The sequence below is a fragment of the Typopeltis vanoorti genome, chromosome 23 (assembly GCF_054136105.1).
Source record: "Typopeltis vanoorti isolate ZY-2024b chromosome 23, IOZ_Tvanoo_1.0, whole genome shotgun sequence".
Lineage (NCBI taxonomy): Eukaryota > Metazoa > Arthropoda > Arachnida > Uropygi > Thelyphonidae > Typopeltis > Typopeltis vanoorti.
In genome coordinates, this window is record NC_143571.1 from 3,902,195 (window position 1) to 3,929,416 (window position 27,222).

The 27,222-nt window shown below is 33.3% G+C and overlaps 1 protein-coding gene across 2 annotated transcripts in view; it reads left to right on the top strand.

The window, feature by feature from the left end:
- The window catches only part of LOC150093579 (transmembrane protein 248-like), a 104,674-nt gene that overhangs the window by 62,640 nt on the left and 14,812 nt on the right, over window positions 1-27,222 (top strand). For both annotated transcript variants that reach the window (XM_090413008.1, XM_090413007.1), the window contains exons 3-5: window positions 4,172-4,547; window positions 11,074-11,212; window positions 26,875-27,040. In XM_090413008.1, coding sequence (XP_090269134.1) covers window positions 4,172-4,547; window positions 11,074-11,212; window positions 26,875-27,040 — 681 coding nt within the window. The remainder of the gene's footprint in view (window positions 1-4,171; window positions 4,548-11,073; window positions 11,213-26,874; window positions 27,041-27,222) is intronic.

The following is a 27,222-nucleotide window of genomic DNA, read 5'->3' on the forward strand; positions in this document are numbered from 1 at the left end:
AACATTACTAATCGCGCTTCAAAAACTCCAGATAACAACTATAAGGTACATTAATTATTCTTATTTTTCATTCATCAACTAGTTTAACTCCGTACAATTCCTTTTTTCGTAGTATAGAAATAAGTCGTAATTGTAGACTGACTGGATTTATTCAGAATTCTTCGTTGAATGTCCAGTTCTCTAATTATCCGATTACGGCAATAATTTCCTTTTATTGCTACGGCTGATTTTGCTTTCAGCCAACTATAAGATTCACTTATAAAAAAAATATCTACTCAATTCCTATCCTTAGGAATCTTTTAATTACTTCTACTTCTTTAGTTTACTTCCTTGCTACCTTATAGTTCCAAAGTTCTGTTCCCGACTCTCTACTTACTACTACGTATCTATTTTCTCTTCTCCTCTACAAACGCTCCCTTCACACGCGCTCGTTTATTTCCACGCGTCTCTATGACAACCGATAGACGTAAACATTCTCGCGAATGTTACATTAGGTTATATAACTACATTCAGTTATTACATAACGTTAAACTTTCACAAAAAAGAATAAATAGAATATTTGCATTCCAATAAATGCGTAGTTAAATTACAAATATAAGTTCTTACAATATTGACAAAATAATAAATAAAACAGCTTAATAATATTTAATACAGAATCTATTTACCATTAAAACATTTCTTTGATTAAGCAATTAAATATTTGACATAATTAAGGTAGTTATATGATATCAATTACAATTTATGTTATTTACATCAAATAATATTTACAAATATAGTTCTTGTGACAGAAAATCATGTTGGATTCTGAATCAAATAACATTTATTCTGTTTTCTACATAATTAGAATCCAACATTAGCATGTCTCATCACACCAAAGTTATGTACTTTGCCGTGACGAAATATCCAGTGGCATATTATATGGGATTATGCTTGAAGAAATTGATGAGGTAGGGATCTCATGTTAGAGGTTTAATGGAATATTTACAGCAGTAGGGAAGGTTTAAAAACTAATTTTAATGCTTCCATTATTTTGTCTAAGTCACTGAAAGATCTTCAGGGATTACAAATAACTCTTGCGACACACACACAATGACAACACAATACTAAATGTGTTGTCTTTGTGTTTATCACATGGGTGACTCTCAAGTGCTATCTAGGTGGTGCAGCCTCTTTTGCCATTTGTAGTTGGTCTAGGATGTAAAGTGGAAGCTTCTGACAATTATTGTTTCCTAAATTTCAGAAATTTTATTTCATCCCTATTTATTTAAATTTGGTTGATTTCTGAGTTCCACTGCAGATTCTAAAAACAGTCTTTCCTTTTTAAATTTATTATTGTGGAGCATGATGGTTTTCTTCCAGGAGATCCTATAGGTTCTATCCAATACATGGTCTGCAAGGCCAGATAGACCAACGGATGGTTGCTGATCTACCTGTCTGTCCGAAGTAAGCTAATTTGCAAGAACAGGGTACTTTATATAACCAAGTGGAAAAACCTCCAACAACTTTCTCTAATCCAGAGTATTTTAAAAATAAGGTGTGACACCTTTTGGCTACTTGTATATGAAAATATGACTTCTGCATTACTTCAACCTTAGTATCACCTCTGGGTCTGACTCCCATTGATGAGGCCTCAGTAAAGGTCGAAACAGGTCTGGGTAGTGACTAAGGCAAGAGATGTGAAATCATTAACTTTTTTATACGAGTTGCCCCAGTCCTGAAAATGGTTCAGGTGCAAACTTGTTTGCTTTCACTTGGATAAAAGATTAAGCTAAGTATATCATTTCTTGGTATCTTTAATTTATAGTATAACCAAGTGGATAAACTTCCAACAGCTATATCTCATATTGTTTATACTCAATGAGAATTTCATCTCAAAAATGAAGAAAGTAATGTCATAATGAGATTCATATTTGGAATTTTGCTCTTTTGGACTTTGTTTATGGTATTCTGAAAACTTCAGCCCATCAAACTAAATTGAAGTGAATGTAGGGTCAGCACTTATGCAGATGCAGACTTCTATATAAATTTGTTTCACACTTTTAACTGAATTTGGAATATAGTTTTGTTATAGTCATTTTTTGATGAGAATATAACGAATGCTTTGAATTCAATTTTTGACTAAATAATAGAATATAATTTGTTTATATATAATATAAAAGAATGTTTCTTAAAGTTCCCTGACAGTTTTGTCACAACTGTAACAAAATAGAGGGTAAAATTGTAAAGGATAAGAAGAGAGCAAACTGCTACAGGTTGCATCATTTAAAAAAAAAGTTATTTAATAAAAAAAATGATGTGTTAAAAGGTGGGCCATGTAATTTAGAGGCTGGCTGTAATTTAAAAATGGCCATTTGACTAACATTATTGCTTTAATTATTGAGAATATACATTCTTCATAAATTCAAGCAATATATTAGCAGCAACAGCACCATCACTGATTATTAAAAATGTCAGTAAAGTACTATAGTTGTTGCTTTTAAATTGCTGCTGATTTCCTACTTCATTAACACTTGAATAAGTAATACATAGATACAGTAAATATTTAATTAAAATGGATTAATTACAAATATTTTTATTCACATAAGGGGTCACTACCCAGACCGATTTCGACCTTTGTTGAGGTCTCGTCAGTGGGAGCCAGACCCAGATGTAAAATACCCAGGTTGAAGTGATGTATAAGTCATATTTCCATATACGAGTTGCCAAAAGGTGTCACACCTTATTATTAAATTACTCTGGATTAGAGAAAGGTGTTGGAAATTTTTTTCACTTGGTTAGACTATAAATTATATATTTAGTTTAATCCTTTATCCAAGTGTAAACAAACAAAGTTTTTGCCTGAAGTATCTTCAGGACTGGACAACTCGTGGCAAAGGTGGTATAAGTTCTCATCACTTGCCTTAGTATCTCCCATAATGCAAAGCACATCTCCTTGCAGACATGTATAATGCTATGCATTATGGGAAAGGTCACTACCCAGACCGGTTTCGACCTTTATTGAGGTCTCTTCAGTGGGAGCAGAGGTGATACCAAGGTTGAAGCAATGCAGTAGTCATATTTCCATATAAAAGTTGCCAAAAAGGTGTCACACCTTATGATTAAATTTCTATGGATTACAGAAATCTGTTGGAAGTTTTTTCACTTGGTTAGACTATAAATTATATATTTAGTTTAATCCTTTATCCAAGTGTAAGTTGTCACCTTTTGGCAGCTTATATGGAAATATGACTTCTGCATTGCTTCAACCTTGATAATAACCTCTGGGTAGTGACCTTTCCCATAATGCATAGCATTATACATGTCTGCAAGGAGATGTGCTTTGCATTATGGGATACTAAGGCAAGTGATGTGAAGGCAAATCCACCTTTGCTGCGAGTTGTCCCAGTCCTGAAGATACTTCGGGCGCAAACTTTGTTTGCTTACACTTGGATAAAGGATTAAACTAAATATATAATTTATAGTCTAACCAAGTGAAAAAACTTCCAACACCTTTCTCTAATTTTTAAATATAAATACTGCAGAACAAAATGGCAGTGTCGTGATTTCTTTTTTTTTTGAATAATGCAAATCCTATCCTCAGAAGGTTGTAAACTTAAAGTACTGTGTATAGTATTGTGCAGTCCAGATGTTAGATAATCCAGAAACCATGTTCTAGAGGCCAAATGCAACTTTATCCTCCTATAAGCAGGATGGTGGTGATCTCATTCTGGACTGTCAATCCCATATAATACATGAAGTAAACAGATGAACTCTCAAGTGCTCATCCTAACAATCAAAACAGTGAGTTCTTAATTCTCAGTGATTTGCAATATACTATCCCATCATCATATAGCCATTATGCAAAGAATTGAGGGTTGAGTGCATGCATACATGCACACACTTGTGCACAGCATATTATTAATTCATGTAGAAGTTTATATTTTAAATCACTTAGCATTTGTCATTTCACTTTGTTTTAATGATAAAATTATTCAGAATAATTATTTCTGTAGTACATATGACTTGATGCTCTAAGTTCATTTATTGTGATAAAATGATGTCACTACACACAAATGCAATCTTGTATTAGTAACAACTTTTTATGATTGTGATCATTTCCTTACTTATTTTATATTCTTATAAGAATGTTTACTAAAATTAATTTTTTTTATTATTATTATATTTTTAATAGGATTGGAATGTATTTTTGGGAAGAATCACAGAATTGGGAATGTGTGTACACCAAAAGGATTTAAAGAACAGTAGTTTTATAGAGTCTCAAGTAGCTGACCACACAACAACAGACTTCTCTACTATAATATTAGCGCTTAATTCTACCAACAGTACAAGTTCATCAAAATTTTTAAAGACTGTGGACCGATCAAGGAGTATGAGTGCACTTTTACCCGATATTGTTCCGCTAGCTGGTGAAGATAATGCTGAAACTCCCCAAAACATTACAGTCTCTGTAAATGTGCCACTTCAGGTGACAAGTAGACCTTTTGGGTTTCCTTTATCAGCAGTGTTGTTAAATGGGATTGTGCAAGGCCATCATTTGAAAATAACAGGTAACAAGATCTCATAATGAAATTGAGTTATTTTAATAGCATATTATAGATGATAGATCACATTTCCTGCATACTTATTTGAACATTTAAAAAAAATGCAATGAAACATAAAATTTTTGAATTACTATATATCATAAATGTTACACGTTAGTTTTGAAAACTACCCATTAAAACGTGTAAAAGTGTTGCAAAATTGTCATCACAATTTCTTTAGTCTGCAACTCTGAAGAACTTTTTTTTTTTTGTTGATGATGCAAGTTTTGCAGTCTTTCATGTGTGGATTATGTATGTATTAAAAAATACTGTACATCACAATCATGTGATTGTTTTATTAATAAACGTAAGAACACAAGGTACAAAATACTATGCACAGTGCTTATGCTTTATCTAACAAGAGCTTAGTCTATTACTAGTCACAACATGTTTTCATTAAAATATGTTGCTACAATTTTTGAAGAAACATGGATAAAAAGTGAAATTCATCATTTATCTCCAATAAGAAGTGTGCTAATTCTTCGCACTTACAAGAATGCTCAACTGTATTAACTAACCTTAATAGCTGCATCTCAAAGCCATTGCAACTGAAAGCAAAAATGTGTAGTTCCTTATAGTATGTGTGGTGGTGCTAATGGGATAATAATAATAAGATAGATTAGAACATGTTTGGTTTCAGAGCATTCGTTACAGCTCTTTGGATGGAAGAGGTGCATTCCCAATCGGTATCATCATCACAAAGAGATTTGTAGGCAGTTTGTATCTGTGTTAAAGCGCTTTTTTAAGTGTCTCTGTGGTGAGGGCCCTGAGTGGTACAATTTCCTGCACTTACTTGTCCTCCTCACTGTCCTCTTTAGTAAGTTGTGCTGTCAGCTCTTCCAAACGTTCCTTCAAAAGTGGCTCTGTGATTTTCTAGCAACTCACTGACATCATCAATGCCAACATTCTTAGCTATTTTAGACCCCATCATCAACCACTTCTGAAAGACGTTTGCAACCAGGAAAGTCAGGAATTACATCAAGCCACGATTTCTGCCAGGCGCCATTCATACATAACCCTGACACTTGTTTCCAGGCTGCCGCAATGTTTATTATGCTCTTAAGGATATTAACGGACTTTAGTAGTCTTTCAGACAAAGAATCAGATTCCTATAATGGCACTTCTGAAAGGCTGCAGAAGTGACATTTGGTGGCAAGTAAACCACCTTAACATCCAAGACATCAGTATGTAAATCTTCATGATTTCTTGGGTGCCCAGGGATAAGCAAGCATATACAGCAAAAACTTTTGACAAATCTGGACAAAAGTATGAAGTATTATTAGAATGCCAAGCAGCAGGCAAATGGATCTTAACATTGCTCTTCATAATGTGGGGTGCTTTGGCATAGTACATCAACAGTGGTTTAATTTGTGTGCCTGATGCATTGCCACTGTGCAGCAATGGAAGTTGGTCTTTTGCACCGTTAAGACCAGGATGGTATTTCTCTTAACAAACTACATATGTCATAGTAGTCATTTTTATATCTCTTGCAAACAAATAAAATAAAGTGTAAAGCAAAATGAGTATTGAATGACAATTTCTGATACAAGAAATTCTATATAAAACAGTTAATTTGTAGTTAAATGGTCTGAAAGGTTTCAACTTCATTATAGTTAATTTGATAATGGCTTTAACATTAAGGAATTAATGGCGGAGTATGGTAATTACAAAATGAAAGACAAAAAAACTACTCATTTTCATCTTGGAAAATTTGTAGAGTGGCTCATGTATTTGATCCATTAACCCCAGGTTTGACCTGTATTCACATTAAGGCTGCCATGGATGTAAAGTGCCTGTAGAAATTGCATTTCCATTGAATTAACATGAATATGAAGTTTAAGATGAGTGATATGTTTCATTTACATACACGTTTAGATGGTTAAGCCATTCAAAAATTGTCACTTCCTGTGTTTTTATAGGATACCAAATATTTGTATAAATTGGATCATTGTCGTTGAGCTTTGGAATTCACCTTAATGTTTAAGGGAATCAGCACAACTTCACAAGAACAAAGTATATATTTAAAGTTTCTCAGATTTGTAACACTTTCTATGCAGCACTAGTTTTCTTTCATTTAAACTTTCTGTTGACTTCAAAGCATGGTTTGCTATTCCTAATCCATAATGATGGTAGCAAATATATTTCCTATGTTCTTCAAGATAGGCACACATAATAATAAAATTTAATAGAGTCCAGAGAAATAATTAAAAAGCAGGTTTAGTTTCCAATATTTTGTCTGTATGACAATGATATCCTCAGGAATACAATGTTAAAACTGTAATAACACACAAACACAGCAATAAATAGAAGAAGCTTGACTGTTTAGTCTAAAGTTGTATGAGGGATACCCTCTGTGGGTGCTGTTGGGCAGGAGGCCTAACAATTAGTTTCCCAAATCTTAGGAAGCTTAACACAACCATATTTATTTAGATTATGTTTGTATTTTTTTAAATCTGCTGCTGATTCTAAAGTCTTTCAGGTTTGTATTTGTACTATGATGAAGCAACTCTGGAATATACTATGATGAACCGTAGTAATTTTTTCTCATCTGATGCTGTGCAAGTTATCCAAGGCATGGTCAGCCAGACCTAACTGACCATAATGTGGCTCTGTATGTATTTCTTGTGTTCACCAAGATGGATGTTGGAAGATCTTCTAGTTTGACCATAATATAAGTTGCAAGAACAAGGAACCTTGTAAACACCTGGATCAGAAAGGGGAGAAAGTGGATCCTTAGGAAAGCAGAGATGGAAATGAGATTTGAAAGCAGTACAGAGATTGTATTTCTTTAAAGTTCTGGCTTTTTTCCTGAGGTGGGTGTTTTATCAGATATAAGGGATAGTAATAATATTTCTCTAGTCTGTATGTCGAGAGCGATGTTGAAGACGGGAGAAACAGTTGCTTTTTTTTTTTTTTTCTCCCCCCGTTATAACCATTGGACATGAAGATCTGGCAAATAAAGGAGAGGTCAGCATTGAAAGGGAAGCCTGGGTAGAACAGAAGTTGGAGGCTTTGTTAAGAAAGGTTTTGGTAATACCATATTGTTGAGAGCTTATGTTTATGTCACCTGTGTGGGTGGGTTTTCTGTAAACTGAGAAAGAATGAAAGGGTAGCATTGGGCAGATGTAATTAGAGTATCTAAAAAAGGTAGACTATTAAAGGGATAAAAATCCTATGTTGTTATATAGCCAGTAAGTGAAACTCAAGATCGAGAACTACGATCTATGAGTTTCAATGCCGAAAAACTATGATATTAAAGGGATAAAAATCCTATGTTGTTATTTTTCGGCATTGAAACTCATAGATCGTAGTTCTCGATCTTGAGTTTCACTTACTGGCTATATAACAACATAGGATTTTTATCCCTTTAATATCTATTAAGTTGCCAGAAAACTAGCCATTTGGCTTTTCATTTTAATTACAAAAGGTAGACTATTGTTAGGTTTTTTTTTCTAAAGTAAAGCTGCGTGATTTAATAGAGAACACATCATCAATTTATCTTACCCATATAGAAGTTTTGAGAATGGCTGTATCTAGATCATGTTTTTCAAAATGTTCCATATAGAAATTGACCAAAGGAGGGGACAAGGGAGAACCCATGGAAGTACATTCTATCTGTTTATATAAGATGTCTTTCTAAGAGAAGTAACCATATTGGATGACAAAATAAGGTTGACACAAGAAAAAAAAATGTTCGTTTTAATTCATGACAAAGAGAAAGAAAGAACTAGGGGCCAACCCTGGAAGTTGTGTAAGAGTATGGTTAGTAAGAGTGTGCAAACTAAATTTTTTACTTGGAGAGTGGTGAATGAGTGAAATAGATTGCCATAATTAGTGGTGAGTGCCCTGACAGTGAATCAGTTAAGGAGTGGTGTGTTAGGTATTGTGTGTATAATGATGAGTATGTGTCTCTTGTGCTGAGTCTTATGATGCCATTGAGATACCCATATAATAATAATGAAAATGCATTCACATAGTGCCGGAAAAATTTTCCAAGTTTGGTTCATACAAAAAATTGTGGATTCTTTAAATGAATCAGAGTTAGAATCAACTGCGTTTTGACTTATAAGAATTAAATGAATCAAAAATTCTTCATGGTTTATTCTCATTTTAGTTCAGCATGCATATTTCATGAAGTTAGATGAGTTATGAAATTTGTAGCATGCTGAAAAATTATTGAAATAAATGGAATAATATCTATTAATGCCTTATTAATGCTCCCACTCTTGTTTGAAAATTGACAGTTGTAGTGTGCTTAAAATTCAAGATGTGCTTTGAGTGATCAATGTTTTATTAGATTTGATTGAATTACCTAACTACACAGCAAATACAATTACAGAAAATACTACTTATTAACTTTTTTTTTACATGCATATATTTCATAAGTTATCTTCAAAGGAATCTTGTTACTTTTACCTGTTATGGTGCAGATGTTATGCTTGCCAGAAAATTAGGTGTTGCACAACAGCTGCTGTAAATGTTCTTCATTATTAATATGGGCAATATTTGCAGTATTATTATAAATTGGCTTAATCATAATTTAAAACCATTAATTTTTCTGATATGCATCACTTGCCAAAAAATAATTTCTTGAAGAAGAATGTACTGTGGAACTGTTGGGAAAAAAAGTGGGGTGGGGATATCTTAGATGTAAGGTGGATAGGTGGATTGCAGGTTCATTCACAACTGTCTGCTGTTTGATGAAATTTCTCATCATTGTGATGAGAAGTTTCATCACAGTGATGAAACTTCAGCAAGTAATAGTAAAAACAGTCAGCAAGTAATAATAAAAGTCAATCCAGAACTGATCAAATGCATTTTCTCGAATAAATTTTGATTGATCTTGTGCTTATGTACGATGCTGTATGTGAATTTCTGCTCCTTTTACATTCCCTTCAATAACTCATACATGTTGAGAAACTGATTCGTGAGACAGTTCAGTTCATGGAATCACTGCAAGATCCAAAAGGAAAGAAAATAGAAAATGTTGGAAGCAGATAATGCAGTTAAGAAAATGAAATTTGAATCTATAAAACTGATAGACAATGATGAAATATCAATAAATTCAGGCTTATTTTAAATTAGCATTGTAAATTATATAAAGAGCAGATTACTATCAACTAATAAATCCAGACATTTACTGGAAATCAGTTACTGTCCCACTGATTTAATGTCAGGCTCTTGAAGAAGTTGAAATTAAGTGTGTATGTTAACGGTTAAATAGAGTTTTTCAAAACCACTTATTTCATTCGGAGATTATACAGACAACAGTGGAAGTCATTAACTTTCAGATTTGAATCCATTAATGAAGTGCTTTATATTAATTTCTTGTAGTTGTGAATGTGAAAGAGTGAGGATCTACATTGTCTATAGAGCATAAATCAAATTAAGTGTTCATTAAACTCCATAGTCTTCTGATTAAAAAAACGGAAGTCAGAGTTATGTACAAAAATGGCATGGGAGTCATCAGTTATCCTGAATATGGATAGGCAAGAAGTTGCTCAAGATAACATCTGAAAGCTCATATAAGAAAATGCCCTCACTTTTTTTTACATATATCTGTATATGTAAACAGTGGTAATAATATTTTTAAAATAATATATATATATATATATATATATTATTTTAAAAATATTATTACCATTGTTAATATATATATATATATATATATATATATGTTAAAGATACCAAGCTATTTTAAATATAAACCTGGCTTTTTACTCCATTTCCCAAGTAAGCAAACAGACAAGTCAGTCAAGTTTGCACCTGCAAGTCTAGCTGACCCTGCACGTAGTGCAAGTCAAGGCAACTCGTGGTAAAGGTAGAATAAGCTCTGATCACTATTCTTAATATATACCCTTAATGCAAAGCACATCTCCTGGAGGAGATGTGCTTTGCATTAAGGGTAAATATGTGCAGGGTCAGCTAGACTTGCAACACTTGCAGGCCGTAAACTTGACTGACTCGTCTGTTTGCGTACTTGGGAAATGGAGTAAAAAACCAGGTTTATATTTAAAATAGCTTGGTATCTTTAACATATATATTATACCCAAGATAAAAAACTTTCTACATATATATGTATATGTATATATATATATATATTATATTTATTTGTACTTTTTTAAAAAAAAAATTGCATAGTCCAGAAATCCTGCTCTTGAGACCAAACAGAATTTTTTCAAGGCACTTAAATTTTCTAGTAAAGCAGGCTGTGGTATCACACTGGGTAATGAAGTTCATCTCCCACCTAATTTGGATTTCCTTCAGCAGTAATATGTAAATTTCAAAATATGTTATACAAATATTGAAAAGTATTATATGAATAAATTTAATGGCATCATAATATACTTTTTTCAAAAAAAACATCAAAATATAAATTAAGCATAACCACATGGCAATATACTAAAGCTCTTGTTTTATAATTTTTCAGGTGTTTTATATAAACTTTTCTCCTAACTGTTGAATATAAGTTTCTTATGCTTTATTTTTTCAGGAAAAGCTGCTGATGAATATTTGAACATCAGCTTCAGTCTCCCACCTATTGTTAATTTGTCAAGCTGTGGAAAAAGATGCAATATTCCAGACGTTTGTATGACTTTTCAGGGCTCCTCTTTACTGTTACCCAGAACACGGTCAGTATGTACTGGTATTTTTAAAATTATGGCTAGTGACTTATTAAATTTCTATCTCTTTTTTTTTTTTAAGAAATAGTGGGAAATAAATCATTGATACTATTAATAAAAGTCATTTTCACAAATGAACATCACTTTTGGTAATACTCTAAGCATCATCTCTTTGTTTCTCAGATTATACTATTAACAAGCTATACTAAAAGTTTTACCTTTTTTTTTTCTGTTCAAAATGTATTATTGATCTTAATGGTAATTATTTAAACTTTCCTGATTTATCCTATCTTTGCAACACTTAGTTACCCCATCACATCTTATGCAAGACTTGCATCACATTTTTAGCACTGATTTCAGCAGATGAGATTGTGTTTTTGAGCTGGGAGACTCATCGATAAATAAAAATAGATTCCACAAATTAATTACTTCGGTTAAGAAGTAATTAGAAACAGCAGTGAAACTCAACTTCCAATCTTGACATCACTTAAAATCTTATCATATTTATCTTCCAGATTTATTTGATGTGTGTATGAGAGAGAGAGAAATAAAGAGACTAAGAAACTTTTATTTTATTTTATTTATTTTTATAAACATGTTTGCAATTTTATGAGATTGTCAGCATGAGGTATGTACAAATAAATGGTATATCACTGGATATATATATCTCCATTGATACACACACACACGCACACAGGGGCACAAACACACACACACAGGGGCACAAACACCAAAGATATTTGCCACCCTGGTGCAAACTTTTATCGGCCGCCTTTTAAAAAAATAACTAAAAGAAATTGCGCTTTTACTACAATAAATAAAATAATAATTTATGCAAACGAAAAATTATGTCTTATTTATTAAAAACACAGAATACATAGTTTCGTATAGTTATTTTTAACATGTTTTCATAAACAAACAAGAAAAAGAATAACAATTATTTCTTAATATAAACAAAGATTAATTGCACATGCCTTTATGGAAAATTTACTTGATGTGATTTTTTTGTAGCAAAATCATTTATTATATCCTCCATATCTAAATTAGTAGCAATTTGATGTTCTGTGCTAATAAGACTTAAATTGTTGAGTCTATCCTGTGTCATTGTACTGTGGAGATGATTTTTTATAATTTTCAGCTTTGAAAAGGATCTTTCGTCAGTCGCAACAGTCACAGGTATTGTTAAATAAATTCTTAGTGCTATTGACAAATTGGGAAAAACACTAAAAGGATCATTCGAAAATATATACTCAAGTACCGAAAATGCGTTCATATTAGGATTAAGATGGATTAAAATATTTTCTATTTCCTCGCATAATTCCAAGGAGTTTATATTAGAATCTTTACCATCTGTCAATTTTATCTCCAAATGTTTATAATATTTTAATTTTTCTGTTTTCTCCATTGGTTTTAATAAATAAATGTCATTTAAAAATTCAAAAACATCATTATGTTCTTTCAATAATGTAAATCTTTCAAGTTTTGAAATAGCTATATCAGTTATAACTAAATAAAAATTGACTTTGAAATTTTGTTCTTGCGATTCAATAACTTCATCTTCACTTTCATACCAGAATAATCTTTTTGTTTTCCGAGGTCTTACTACTGGCATACAAGGAAAAATTGGTTCACAATCCACTGTATTTGCAATTTCGGTTGCTTCCCCTAACATATTTTTGAATGCCTCATCTGTTCTACAATCCTTTAAATAATTTTTTAGGTCTATCAAAATTTTCATTATTGTAGCCATAATTACGTCCGGTTTTTGCATCAAATTACTTATGACATTAATTTTCTATAAGATTTGGTGCCATATAACAAGAGAACATATGAATTTGAATGATTTAATTTTTTATAATAATGATTCAGCTTCATTCCTTGTGTTGCTATCTCTTGATTTATCTTGATATAAAATGTATAAAGCATCGGATATTTTTTCTAAATTATACCTTAAAGCTTTTACAGCGTCTATGCAGCTTGACCATCTTATATCACAAACTTTTTTAAGAGTAAAACTTGGGCATTCCTCTTTTAAAATTTTCCAACAGTAGGCTGATTAGAAAAAAAATTATATATTTCCTGAATTAATGAAAAAAAACATTGCTATTTCATGCGGAACTCTTGCAGCATCATTTACAACTAGATTAAGCTTATGAGCGGCACATGGTATGTAAAATGCTCTTGGGTTCATATCTAATATTCTCTTTTGGAGACCCTGATTTTTGCCCTGTTATCATATGCTTGAGCACGTAAATCGTAAAGATTTATATTTTCTGATTGCAAAAAATCTACAACAAAATTTGTTAAACCTTTGCCTGTCGAGTTAGTAATTGAATAAAATCCTAAAGTGCTCTCTGATTTCTGTTTTCTTGTTGTCATTATCGAGGTAAACAAATCTTACAACAATACTTAATTGATTTTCGTGAGATGCACCTGGAGTGGTGTCTAAAATGATAGTGTAATATTTATTAGATTTTATTTTTTTCCTATTATTGTAATTATTTCATTTTGAATTTTTTCGCCTAAATAATGTGGCATTTTGTTCTTATCGGTTTGTATTCGACTTATATGATCTGCCATTACATTATCGAATTTTGCTACAGTTTCTATTAATTTAAAAAAATTACTGTTGCTATCTTCAAAAAGTTTATTACTGTTACCTTTGAAAGCCAAATTTTGTCTTGCTAAAAATTGAACTATATAAATAATCCTTTCTATTACCGATTTCCAACGATATTTTTCTAGTTTTATTAATTGTTCATTTACCACATCTATTGTATTATTATTTATAAATGACTTTTTTAAATCGATCCATGACTTGTAATATTTGATATGTGTTTCACTTTTTTTTTTTCATGCCACTCTAAATATTCTCAATAAATGTTGCCAATTGCATTAACTTTATCGGTAAAAAGTTTACAAGGAAAACAATATACTAAATTTTTGCATTTAAAATACAATAACCAATTTCTGTGTATCTTTTCATTAGATGAGATCGTTGAGATGTTATATTAATCGTTTATAGTAATGATCCGTTTTTTTTCATCTTTTGGAAAATCAGTATCATATATTTGTTTTGGTCCAACATCTATTAGAATCATTTTGAGATTATCTGTTATTTTTAAAGGCCACTTTCCTGGATCATTAAATTCATACTCAAGGATAGAATTCATAAGAGTTTTCGGTTGTTATACTTGTATTGCACACACTTTTGTCACCTGTTTCTACCGGTGGACTGAGCGAGCTGCTGAGCGTTTCAGAAGCGAAAAATGAATTTTCTAAGCATCGTTTTCTAGCAGCTATAGAATATTCAGTTAAACGTATGGCAGAAGAAGAATCTTCAAAATTTTCTCAAACAACTGAAGATTTGTCTGTACGTGAAGATGTAGATGCAAAATAATTGGAAATAGGAGTCTTAAATTTTTTACATTTTCTTCTTTCTGTGCTCTTTGTTTTCTATATTCTGCTCCAGAAAATCTTTTTCTTCCGTCTGACATCTAAAAGTAAAGGTTATTAATATTATATTAGTTAAATTTTACAATGTAGGATATACCAAGAAATGAATATTATTACTGTTAATCAATGGCGTAGCTAGAGCTTTTGCTGCCCGGGACCATCGCTGAGTTTGCTGCCCTTCTTGAGACACACCAAAAATACTACAAAAAAGTCAAAAAGACCTAGCATTTCTGACAATCTGAGGCTTAGTCACTGTCGCCACTGGTAAGACTGGTTGATGTTTTCGCTGTAAACTTCCAAACGGGCAGCGGTATGATAGATTTGTTTAAATCTCGACTCTAGACCAGGGGTGGGCAACTTGTGCATTTCTCACGTACCAACCCAAATTTTGGGAAACATATTATTATTTGGTGTCTTTTAAGTATTAAGAAGACTTTTTCAAATAATCAAAAATCACACTAGAATGGTAAAATCAAAGAATATTGTAAGAGTGATTATTGTAGAGATTGAATGAATGTAAAAATTAGTGACAGAATGTTTACTTAAAAGTCCTTCTATCCTGTTGATAGCGTGAACATTTTTTATTTGCACTTAAGTGTAATTCTAGCTGCCATGTAAAGCCACACAATTTAAAGATGCTATTTTTAACATCAGCAAAAGAGTCAACAATATTGTGATTTTTTTATAGAGATCAATCAGACATAAGTTTTTTCAAGTTTTCCCAATATATGCAGTGCACAATCTCGTAATCGTTTTACTTGACTAAAGCACAATAAAAGAAAATAAAGTTAGAGATATAATTGTATTATTTCTTAATCCCTTAAGAGTAATACATAAAAATTAGAGATAAAATAAATTGTTATTTTACCTACATAATATATTAAACAGAAGTTAATCTTTACCATTTTTAGCTGAAAACGTTAAATCAAAACCAGAGAGAGAAAAATACTGGACATTTTATTTATTTAGCATCAGTGAGACTTCTGCTGCTGCATCACCAATGACAGATAATTTATATCAGGTTTATATTTTGTAACCTTTAGAGATGTGCATACGCTACTAGTTTCATCTGTAAGGCTACTCCTGTTATGAGACTTAACAAAGTTCATCACTGAGAACAATGATTCACAAGAATATAATTCACAAAAATGGATAATAATGCTATTGCAAGGGTTTTTAAACATACAAAAGTTTCGGGAATAGCATTCCAAGTTCTTAGTGCCTCTTTTTCCACACTTCTCTCTGTTACTTCTATCTTCTCTAATCGCTCTTTTTCAATATTTTCCAAGTCAACACTCCGGGGTCAACAAATTTCTGCTTCCAAATTGAGCTACTTTGAAAAATCAATCAACTGCATTTCAAAATCATCCATATTTATCCAGGAAAACATCTGCAAGTTTATTTGCAGATGTTTTCATGTCCTGTAGTTTGAGGTTCAAGTCATTTAAATGTTCGCAAAAATCTGCAAAAACATCACTTTACAAACCCACATGATGTCATACATTTCTTTATAAGACATTTTTTTGATTAGTCAAAAAGATATTTATCTCATCCAGGCATTCAACAAATCGTTTCTGAACAAGATCTCGACTAAGCCGACGAACATTGTTGTACATTAGTAGTCCTTTGTACACCGAATCCACCTCATTCAATAGATTCTGAAATTGTCTTTTATTCAAAGCACATGCAAAAATGTATTTAACAACCTTGGTTACTGTTTGCATCACTTCTTGAAGTTCCTTTAGACCAGCTTTTGCACATAAATTCTCATGTATGATGCAATGAAAACCTACTATGACCAACATGTTTTGCAAACAGATTTACAAATCCCACTTCCTTACCAATTCATGCTGGGCGCATCATCTGTTGCAACGGATACCACTTTTGAAATATCAATTTGCCAAATAGATAATTCGTCTATAACTGCTTTACATATTTCAACCCCACTGGTACGCTCAGGTAGTGTTACAAGATTAATAATCTCTTTGCATACTTCATCATCCCTACAAAATTGAGCAAAGATTGCCAGTTTAGCTGATGATATAATGTCTGTGCTCTCATCAACACAAATAGAAAAGAACTTACATGAAGCCAACTATTTTGTTAATTGTTCTACTTTATTCCTTTCCAACTTAAGTATTCTATCCTTAATTGTTTTTCTACTCTCAGACAAATCTTAAATGCACTGAATAAGGGGGGGGGGAATTAAGTTGCGAGTTCAAGGTCACGACTGCATAATTGTTTCACACCTAAACATATTTAAGAAATTGCTTCTTGTTTTCATTCTTTTCAAAAACTAAATGTTCTAAATGGAGCAGCTAAAAAATATAAATGTTTTAGGACACTAAGGGAAGCAAGAGCTTAGATACCTTGTATTTGGGTAATATCACGTATAGTAAGAAATTTGTTACAAACAAGAAATAAAATAAACTTGCAAGAGTAATTAACAATTATAGGATGGTAAAAGGGGGACACAACAATAGTGACTGCAGACACAAGTAAAACAAGTCATTTTATTGTATCACTGAAAGGTACAGAACAGACATTTGCAGTCTGTAATATATTTCTCAACATGTAGTGCAATTAGAGACAACTGGGATATAAATGGCACTAGCTAATGAATCACATATCGCCTTCCCACAGAAACTATGCTATTTAGACTCAAGCAAAACCATATGTTGCACTGGCAAACACAGTATCTAACTAAAAACTAGATGTGTGGGAGTTTTTCCCTTGCTCAAACACAAAGCAGTAATAAAATTCAACCATGTTAAAATTCGTAAACATGTTAAAACCAAGAAATATATAGTGAATGTTGTTATGGCAGTTTCAGATATTGAATTCAGTTAAAGAGAATTAGCATTTCAATTCAAAAATTTTCAGCTTTTATCTTTGAGTCACGCAATCTTTTGTTAATACCGCACCAATCATATGCATGTCTCACAGCTGCTCTATTTTTACTGGCCTAGTACCATAGTTGTCTGTTTCGCGTTCTGTTTTCAATGACTAATGAGAAGTGCTTTCATTAGTCATTCGTGAAGGATTGTTCGTTAAGCATCTCAAGTCTCGTAAATTACTGTTAATTTTTGCTTGAAATAATGGGAAAGAAGATGACGCTATTTGGGTAGGATGCACACAAGGAAACTGCTCTCTAGGCAGGAAATAGAATAGCAATCGTGGTACGAGACATATATGGGGATTTTATGAAAAAAACTGAAGACTTTAGTTTCTGAAAACCCCACATATATCTCGCACCACGATTTTAGCTTTAATTTTAGGGGGGGGGGGGTAGTGCGAGTTATATTCGAGTAAATAGAATTTGTTATGGCAATGTTAGAGGAAATTTGCTTTTATATCTAATAAGTTGAACATATTAATTGACACTAAATACTCCCAATCCATATTGTAAGGACTTACGATTTTATAAAATTCAAATCCACATATATACATATATACACTCTTTAGAAAATGAATACGTTCTTTACGAAACATGAAAAGATATATCAGATGATTGTAAAATAGTCATGCCATGTATGGATGCCTGATGAATGATGCAACAACTGAACTGGACGAAACTTGTACATCAGTATACCACAGAAATGGGATGTTTGTTTCTTATTACTTATTATCACTAAAACAGTTCGTAAGGTTTGCTTCTTTATTGCATTTTTATTTGGTATCGCTGTGCTTAATAAAATTGTATTATATTAAGTTAAAATATACAAGTCAGCAAAGATGTTGGATATGTATTTATTTATTTAATTATTTTTTAAGGTGAGTCCTGGGTGGCATGCCACGTTTGGCATGTGTATCAAGGGTTGCCCACCCCTGCTCTAGACTAACCATACATAAACAATACAATATGTTTTCAACGGTTTCGATAACGACCTAAATGATATAAATGTGTAACAGATTAAAAAAAAAACAAAAAAAACTAATGATGAATCAGGCATTTTAGCATTTTTAGGATAAAAACGGAATCATGCTTGTTAATTTTTATACACTGCATAAACGCATCAAAAGGGTTGATGTGTTTATGCAGTGTATAAACCCTGATATAATAGAGAAACAGAGAGATATTATTATTACTGGGGACCCTAAAATCCTGTCGATGGCCTTAGTTATAAGCAAAATTAGAAGAGGAATTAATCTCCTGCTGTGGTCCATATTTTATGAGCAAGTGCAACAGAGAAGAAATTCAGGCAAGTCATCAGTTAAACAAAAAGAACAAAACATTTAATTCAATTGACACATATTACACATTATGAATACACTCTGATTAAGTAATCTGCAATTGCTAATGAATGAGCACTAATTTCACAGATTCTTTATATCTATCTTAGCATGTATGACAAAGAACTTCAATTATGATTTATGACTTATATTTGAAAGATCACACTTATTCATCAATATTAAAGACATTTGTTAACTGAATTACTAATGTAGCTCCATGTGCTCTCATACAAATTTCTCTCACAAAATTCTCATAACTTATTCAATCATTAAAAGACACAATTCCTAGGCTCCACTGCTCTCGTACAATTTCTTTCACAAAATACTCATAATATACTCTATCATTAAAAGAAACGATCTCTAGAGTCCTTCCTAAAATTTACAGATATCCTTTTAGTACACATTTACATAAAAAAAAACTAGACTGTACATTACCAATTGCTGGGGAAACTATTTGGCCACCTCACATATCTCGTCAGGACAAATACTTTCGACTCCACATTCCTTCTGCTTTTATCTGAGGCATTCTTCAAGGGTTCGATCTGCACATACATCTGCCTCCGAAAATAAGTAGACGTTATTCTTTGGTGAACTGGCTCAATATCGTAACGAAATCTCCATAAGCATCGGTGAATATCTTCTGCTGGGCTGGTCGCCGATTGGTAAATTTTCAGGAAATCTACAGCAAAGTTCCTCACTCATTATCTCAAATCTCCGGGGAACGAGGGGATGCCATGAGGAGGCTCCACACACCACAGCAAGACCGTAAGAGAGCACAAGCCTCAAGAGTAAGAAGAAGCTTTTTTCTGGTGCTGCACGACTTTTTAAATTGCGCGCCACACGTTAACACTATGTCATCGATTTCTCCTCCCATTTTTCAGCGTCACGCAGTACCGAGCGCCACACACGGAATCCTTAGAGTGATTCTCGGAATGCATGAGTGGCGGGGGGGACTACTTGGTTACGAAAAGTGTGCACCTGTACTCTTTGTTGCATGGGTTTTCGATTCTGGCCACCTTTTATTTAATTGGATTATCTCTTTCTCTTAGTAATTTATAAGTACTTACACGTAAGCAGTAAGATTTTAGCAATTTAGCAATTCATAGTACTTTACATTATAACAAAATAAATGAAAGATTCTCAGTTTAGTAATATTTTGGTAATTTACAAGAGTTTAGTATATTCTGATATATCAATAATTGATTCAAAATGTAACCCCATGTTAAATTTGAAGGAAACGTAAATTAACCCAATTTTAGTTTCATTCAGAACTTAACAAAGGCTCTCTCATCAAAAAAAAAATTTTGTAAAAAAAAAAAAAATTTCTTTTTTTTTGGTTATTCCCATGTATTCTCTGGGGGGGTTTCACTTCTTCCTTGGTCTGAGGTCGTACCTTGTTTGAACAATTTTTTTTTTTTTTTTTTCGTGCCTAATCCTTCTCAATCTGTTATAGAAACTTCTAGATTTATTAATTAATTCAATAAAATTTACTTCGATGGTTCTTGGACAAATCTGCCCTAAATTTTCTTCGGTATTAACTTGGTCTTTTGCTATTTCAACGCTCGAAATTTGATACGTTTCAGGTTGACAGTTTACTTCTGAGATTGAAGCATTATGAGATTCAATCTGATTATTTTCAACAACTTCACATCCTCCATCTGTCTGCATGACATTACTTTTATTCTGCATTCTTTCTTCATATGATTTCTCATTTCTATCCCTAATTTTAACTTTATTATTCTCTCTACTAAACCGTTTCCTTCCCATGAGAAACATTTCATTTCGAGAGAAATTACAAGAAAACTTGTACCTCTCTAGAAAGTTAGTTCCTAGAATTACCTGAACCTGTGGGTGGGATGTCCTAGGGAGGACTAGCAATTCTTGCCAAACACACACATTAAACTCAGGTAGGTGTTATTTTTACTCTAACTTTTTTGTTCACATAAACATAGGATGTTAACATCCCTGATATTCTGATTGTTTTCCTCAGATTAGAAATTCCTCGGCATATACGAGATTTTATTTCTTGAAAATAATTTCCTGAAATGACAGAGGCCTGGGAACCAGTATCTAACAACACATTACAATGCGATCCTTGTATCTTACCCTTAATTTTCATTTTTGATTCTCTTTCATTCATATAGCCTTTATTTCTTTTCTTATTATCACAGTGCACATGCCCGAAATTTGATTCTTTGTTGTTTTTTCTATGATGGCCTTCTACTAGAAAAACAGTACCGTGCAATATGCCCAATCCTATCACATTTGAAACATTTAGGGGGTTCCCTAAGATCTCTTTGAGTATAATGATCCCGAGATTGAGATTTATAGACATTGGATCTTTGTTCAGTCATTGAGTCTAATTTTATCATCATGTCGTCAATTTGGCTTAACATAGGCTGGTTCTGTCGTTCAACTTCTAGTCTTATTGTTTCATTTATCTCTTCTGCATGCAAGACATGAGGTTCTGTGGATTTAACTGAAATGGCCGCCAACTGTTGTAATACAGCATCGAGTCAATCCATCACAGGCTGCTGTAATAGTTCCACCTCACGCTTTATCATGGAATTCACTTCTTCCCTACTAATCTGATTCTTCTCTGTCGTAAGGCTTTCATTATAATCAGACCCTAGATTAAAATTAATGGACTTCTGTCTGTCATTTTCCCCTTGATTTCTAGATGCTCCTTTTTCCTTTTTATGCTCCTTCTCTGACTTATCATTATTTTCCGAATTACTATTTTCCTTAATTACATTAATATGGCCTAATTTGGATGCAGGACAAATGTCGCCAAGCATTTGTTCTTTTTCTCTCACAGCGTTGTAGCAATCCTCTAGGTTAGTGAGCCTTTTCTTATATGCGGTTTCTCTTAATTCAGGTTTTAATCCTTGCTTAAACTGGAGGAAAACTGCCCAGTCTAGGTGAGATCTATCTTCACTGGAAATACTGAGACTATTGACTAGGTTTAGCAGACGATTATAATAGTCTGTTACGCTTTCCCTATCCTTTTGAGCGCTTCCTTGTAGTTTCCAAAGATTGGGTCCAATGCTCCTTAGTTTCGAGAATTGCGAGATTAATGTTTCTTTAAACTTAGTATAGTCTAGTTTCTTTCAGAATCAGGGAGGAATATAGGAAGTTCTTCGTTTTTCCCACTAACTTACTCCTAAGTAAAATTAGCAACTGAAAATCAGACCAATTTGCCAATTTTCTTAGTTTCTTGATATAGGACAAAAAAGCTAAAACATCATCAGTTTCCTCTCCAGAGAATTGTGGGAATACCTGTTGTGAATTCACTGTTCTGAAAAATTCAGTATCGTCCATACTAATACTTGATGATAGGGCCATGTTGAATTTCTTGCTCACTATAACTTGCTCACTTTGATTTATTTATTTCTGTATATTCAGGTCTATAAATGAAATCCTGCCGACTGCTGCGCCATTGTAAAATTTTAATTTCCTTTTTGTGTTTATTTCTACTGTCCTATCCTTTTTCTATGTCGCCATTGTAAAGTTTAATTTCTCCTTTATTTATCTTACATATTGTTCTCTTTAAATCTTAATTACACTTATATTGCACTTGTATCTGTGCCCTTATTAAAATCCTTCTCCTTATTCTCTTAACTTCTATATTTCTCTTGGCCAATCTTTACATATAAGAATGATGCTAGTGGTTTGGAGGATAAAGGGAATATTAATGGTCAATGCCAACTCCCTTTAGCTTACTATCTTATATTATTATAGGTTACGTTTGCAGTCGTAGCCTCGCCATAAATTAATCTCCCGCTGTGGTCCGTATTTTATGAGGAAGTGCAACAGAGAAGAAAATCAGGCAAGTCATCAGTTAAACAAAAAGAACAAAACATTTAATTCAATTGACACATATTGCACATTATGAATACACTCTGATTAAGTAATCTGCAATTGCTAATGAATGAGCACTAATTTCACAGATTCTCTCTATCTATCTTAGCATGTATGACAAAGAACTTCAATTATGATTTACGACTTATATTTGAAAGATCACACTTATTCATCAATATTAAAGACATTTGTTAACTGAATTACTAATGTAGCTCCACGTGCTCTCATACAAATTTCTCTCACAAAATTCTCATAACTTATTCAATCATTAAAAGACACAATTCCTAGGCTCCACGTGCGTACAATTTCTTTCACAAAATACTCATAATATACTCTATCATTAAAAGAAACAATCTCTGGAGTCCTTCCTAAAATTTACAGATATCCTTTTAGTACACATTTACATAAAAAAAAACTAGACTGTACGTTACCAATTGCTGGGAAAACTATTTGGCCACCTCACATATCTCGTCAGGACAAATACTTTCGACTCCACATTCCTTCTGCTCTTTTCTGAGGTGTTCTTCAAGGGTTCGATCTGCACATACTTCTGCCTCCGAAAATAAGTAGACGTTATTCTTTGGTGAACTGGCTCAGCATCATAACGTAAGCATCGGTGAATATCTTCTGCTGGGCTGGTTGCCGATTGGTAAATTTTCAGGAAATCCACAGCAAAGTTCCTCAGTCATTATCTCGAATCCGGGGAACGAGAGGATGCCATGAGGAGGCTCCACACACCACAGCAAGACTGCACGAGATCCGGAGCGTAAGAGAGCACAAGCCTCAGAGTAAGAAGAAGCTTTTTTCTGGTGCTGCACGACTTTTTAAATTGCGTGCCACAAGTTAACACCACGTCATCGATTTCTCCTCCGATTTTTCAGCGACACACACGGAATCATTAGCATGATTCTCGGAATGTATGAGCGGGGGGGGGGACTACTTACTTACGAAAAGGGTGCACCTGTACTCTTTGTTGCACGGGTTTTCGATTCTGGCCACCTTTTATTTAATTGGATTATCTCTTTCTTCCAGCAATTTATAAGTACTTACACGTAAGCAGTAAGATTTTAGCAATTTAGCAATTCATAATACTTTACATTATAACAAAATAAATGAAAGATTCTCAGTTTAGTAATATTTTGGTAATTTACAAGAGTTTAGTATATTCTGATATATCAATAATTGATTCAAAATGTAACCCCATGTTAAGTCTGAAGGAAACGTAAATTAATCCAATTTTTAGTTTCATTCAGAACTTAACAGTAGCATTCCATAATCAATGCACCACATCCTTTCCAGTGTATAATGCTGTGCTAATTTATGGAATGGCCACTACCCAGACTGGTTTTGACCTTTATTGAGGTTTCATCCCATAATACAAAACATTATTCACATCTGAAAGGATGTGTGTATTGCATTATGGAATACTTAGGCAATTGATGACCTTTGTCTCTATATACAAGTAGCCCAGTCGTGACAATACTTCACTCACAGTTTTGTTTACTTACACTTGGATAAAGGGTTAAACTAAGAACATAATTTCTTGGCATCTTTAATTTATTGCAGTCGTTCATTAAACAGGATGGTGGTCTTACACATTTACAAAACATATATGCCCATGATAGAATTCAAGCCTACAACCTGTTGGTTACAGAGTGGATACCCTATCACTTGGAACACAGACTGGCTTTAGTTATCTTGTGTTTCTGTTCCTTCTCATAATCCCTTTGTTGTAAACACTACATTATGCAATAAGTAAATACACTATCTGATCAGAGGTATCCAGACACCTACTTGAAACTGTAATCAGACTTTCCCTGTGACATACTTTCCAGTAGTGGGCATTAATACGGGGTGGGTCCACCCTTTGCTTCTATGACAGCTCTAACTCTGCTGTGGAGACTTTCTACCAGGTGTCGGAACATCTCTGGAGGAATGATAGCCCGTTCTTCCTGAAGAGCTGTAGTCAGAGGCAGTTTGTGATCTGGGTCATTGGGGTCTGGAGTGAAGCTGGTATTCTATAGGATTCAGGTCAGGGGTCTTGGTCAGCCAGTCCATTTCTGAAATGTTATTGTCCACAAACCATTCCCTCACGAACCCCGCTTTATGCCACGTAGCATTGTTATGCTGATATAGACAATAGTCATCACTGAATTGATCTTCTTCCGTAGACAGTATGCAACAGTCAAAATGTCCTTGTACCCTTCCGCATTTAGACTTCCATATAGTGTTACGAGAGGACCAAGTCCATTCTATGAAAAATATCCCAACACTATAACGCCACCTCCTCCAAATTTCACTGTTGACATCACACGCACTTGCAAAATCATTCTCCAGGCATTCATCACACCTAGACCCTCCCATTGAACATCCACATGGTAAAGCTTGATTCATCACTCTTAATCACAGGTTTCCAGTTGTCCATTGTCCAGTGGTGTCACTCTTTACACCACTGCAGGTGGCACTTAGTGTTCACAGGAGAAATGTTTGGTTAATGGGCATCTGTTCGACCATGGAATCCCATTCCTTTTAACTCTTGATGCACAGTCATGGTGCTAGCTGGACAGTTAGTAGCACTGCGGAACTCCTGATTGTTTCACTCGATATGTGGCGATTTCCACAAACCACCTTCTTCAATGCTCCACGGTCCCTGTCTATCGTTAAATGCGGCCTACCTGACTGTGGTTTTGCCTTCACTTTTCCACTTCACAATCATGTCACCAACTGTTGACTTGGCCACCTTGAGGAGGGTGGAAATGTCTCTGACAGATTTTTTACTGATGTGCAAACCAATAACTAGTCTGCATTTGAAGTCACTGAGCTCCCTTGACTTACCCATTCTGCTCATACTTGTTATCATTGAACAACACACACAGCTTTGTACCTCCTTTTATACCAGTGAGGTCATAGTGACATCTAGACATCAGTTTATGAATTACAGAGGGATGTCTGGATACTTTGATCAAATAGCGTATAAGCATAATTTTTGCTAAGTGCAATTTAAATCACTTATACAGCAATGACTTAAATATGTTCTATCTGTTTTGAACTTATAAAGCCTGGACAAAAAAATCTGGTATACTCATGTTTTAAATTTGATCTTATTGCTATCAGAATTAATGTCTTTCAAAATTTTACTTCTTTTTTTTTTTCATTTCAAAATTCTGCAGCATGGCAAAATCCTACTTCTAAATTCCTCTGTTATTTAATAAATATCAGTAATTCCATACCTGCCAACAACTTTAGAGGTGTATTCTATACCTCAACTAACAAAAAAAAAATCTCAATAAACTATGTTCTGGAAATCTCACATTTCTCAAAATTAAAGAAGCCAAGAAATCATATTCTTGGAAATTGTGAAATGACTTCACGTGCAAACTTTGTTTGCACGTGAAGTCATTTCACAACTGGACTAATAGGGGCCTAAGACTTCACATCAATTCCCTTTGTATTCCATAATGCACTTCACATATCCTTCACATACAGACATGTATAATGCTATAGTACTGTGGATGGTCTAAAGATATTTTTTTCTATTCTTATTTAATTTTTATACTGCTTTGTGTATTTTTAAATTTATTCTTTCTCTGTTCCGGAAACCCTGATTTAGAGACCAAACATGGGTTTTTCTCAAGCCACTTCAGGTGGCCAGTAAGCAGAGAGGTGGTCTTATGCCTCTCTGCTTACTACTCAACAGGTGACAAAATTCATCTTTCATCTAAAGACAATCACACAAATTCATGTCCACAACAGGATTCAAACCTGCAGACTGTTGGATAAGGTCAAATGCACCAACCAGGTTAGCATCTGTCTGCTTAGGATGTCGTTGGCTTTCATGCTATAAGGGTTGTATTATTCAGAAATGCAAGGTTTCCAGACCCAATGATTTTTAGCCCATTTGTTAGCGTTGAATGTAGAATAGATCTTTAAAGTTTATGACCATCGAATTTGTATAAAATGAATGTTATTTTTAATAAATGATATTGTAAAAATTAAACATCAAAGGTATTATTTTGTTGATTACTCTTTTGAAAACCTTATAATAAAATATTTATATATTAGTTGATAGATTTAAGATTGATATCTTAGTTTGTACAGTATTTCTATTTATATGATAACAGACGACCTCCAGCTTGTCACTCAGAGGTGCAACCAGTAGAATCATTTTCTGTTTCACTTTTTGACCAAAATAAAGTGGAACAGCTAGGAAGTAGATGGTGTTCTGGAGGAACAAAGCTGACTTTCACATATTCTGCTGATCCAGAATTAACAGTAATGCTGTCTATTGTAAGTGTTGTCATTAAATAAATTTTTTTCAAATTTATGTAAATGGAAATTTATTGAAAGTTAGGTAATTGAGTAATACACTGTATTGACTTTTAATATTTTTAAAAGATGTAGAAAAGAAGCAAAATGGGAATTATGACTGTTAAAGCTTTATAGAATAAGCTATTACTATCATTAAATTT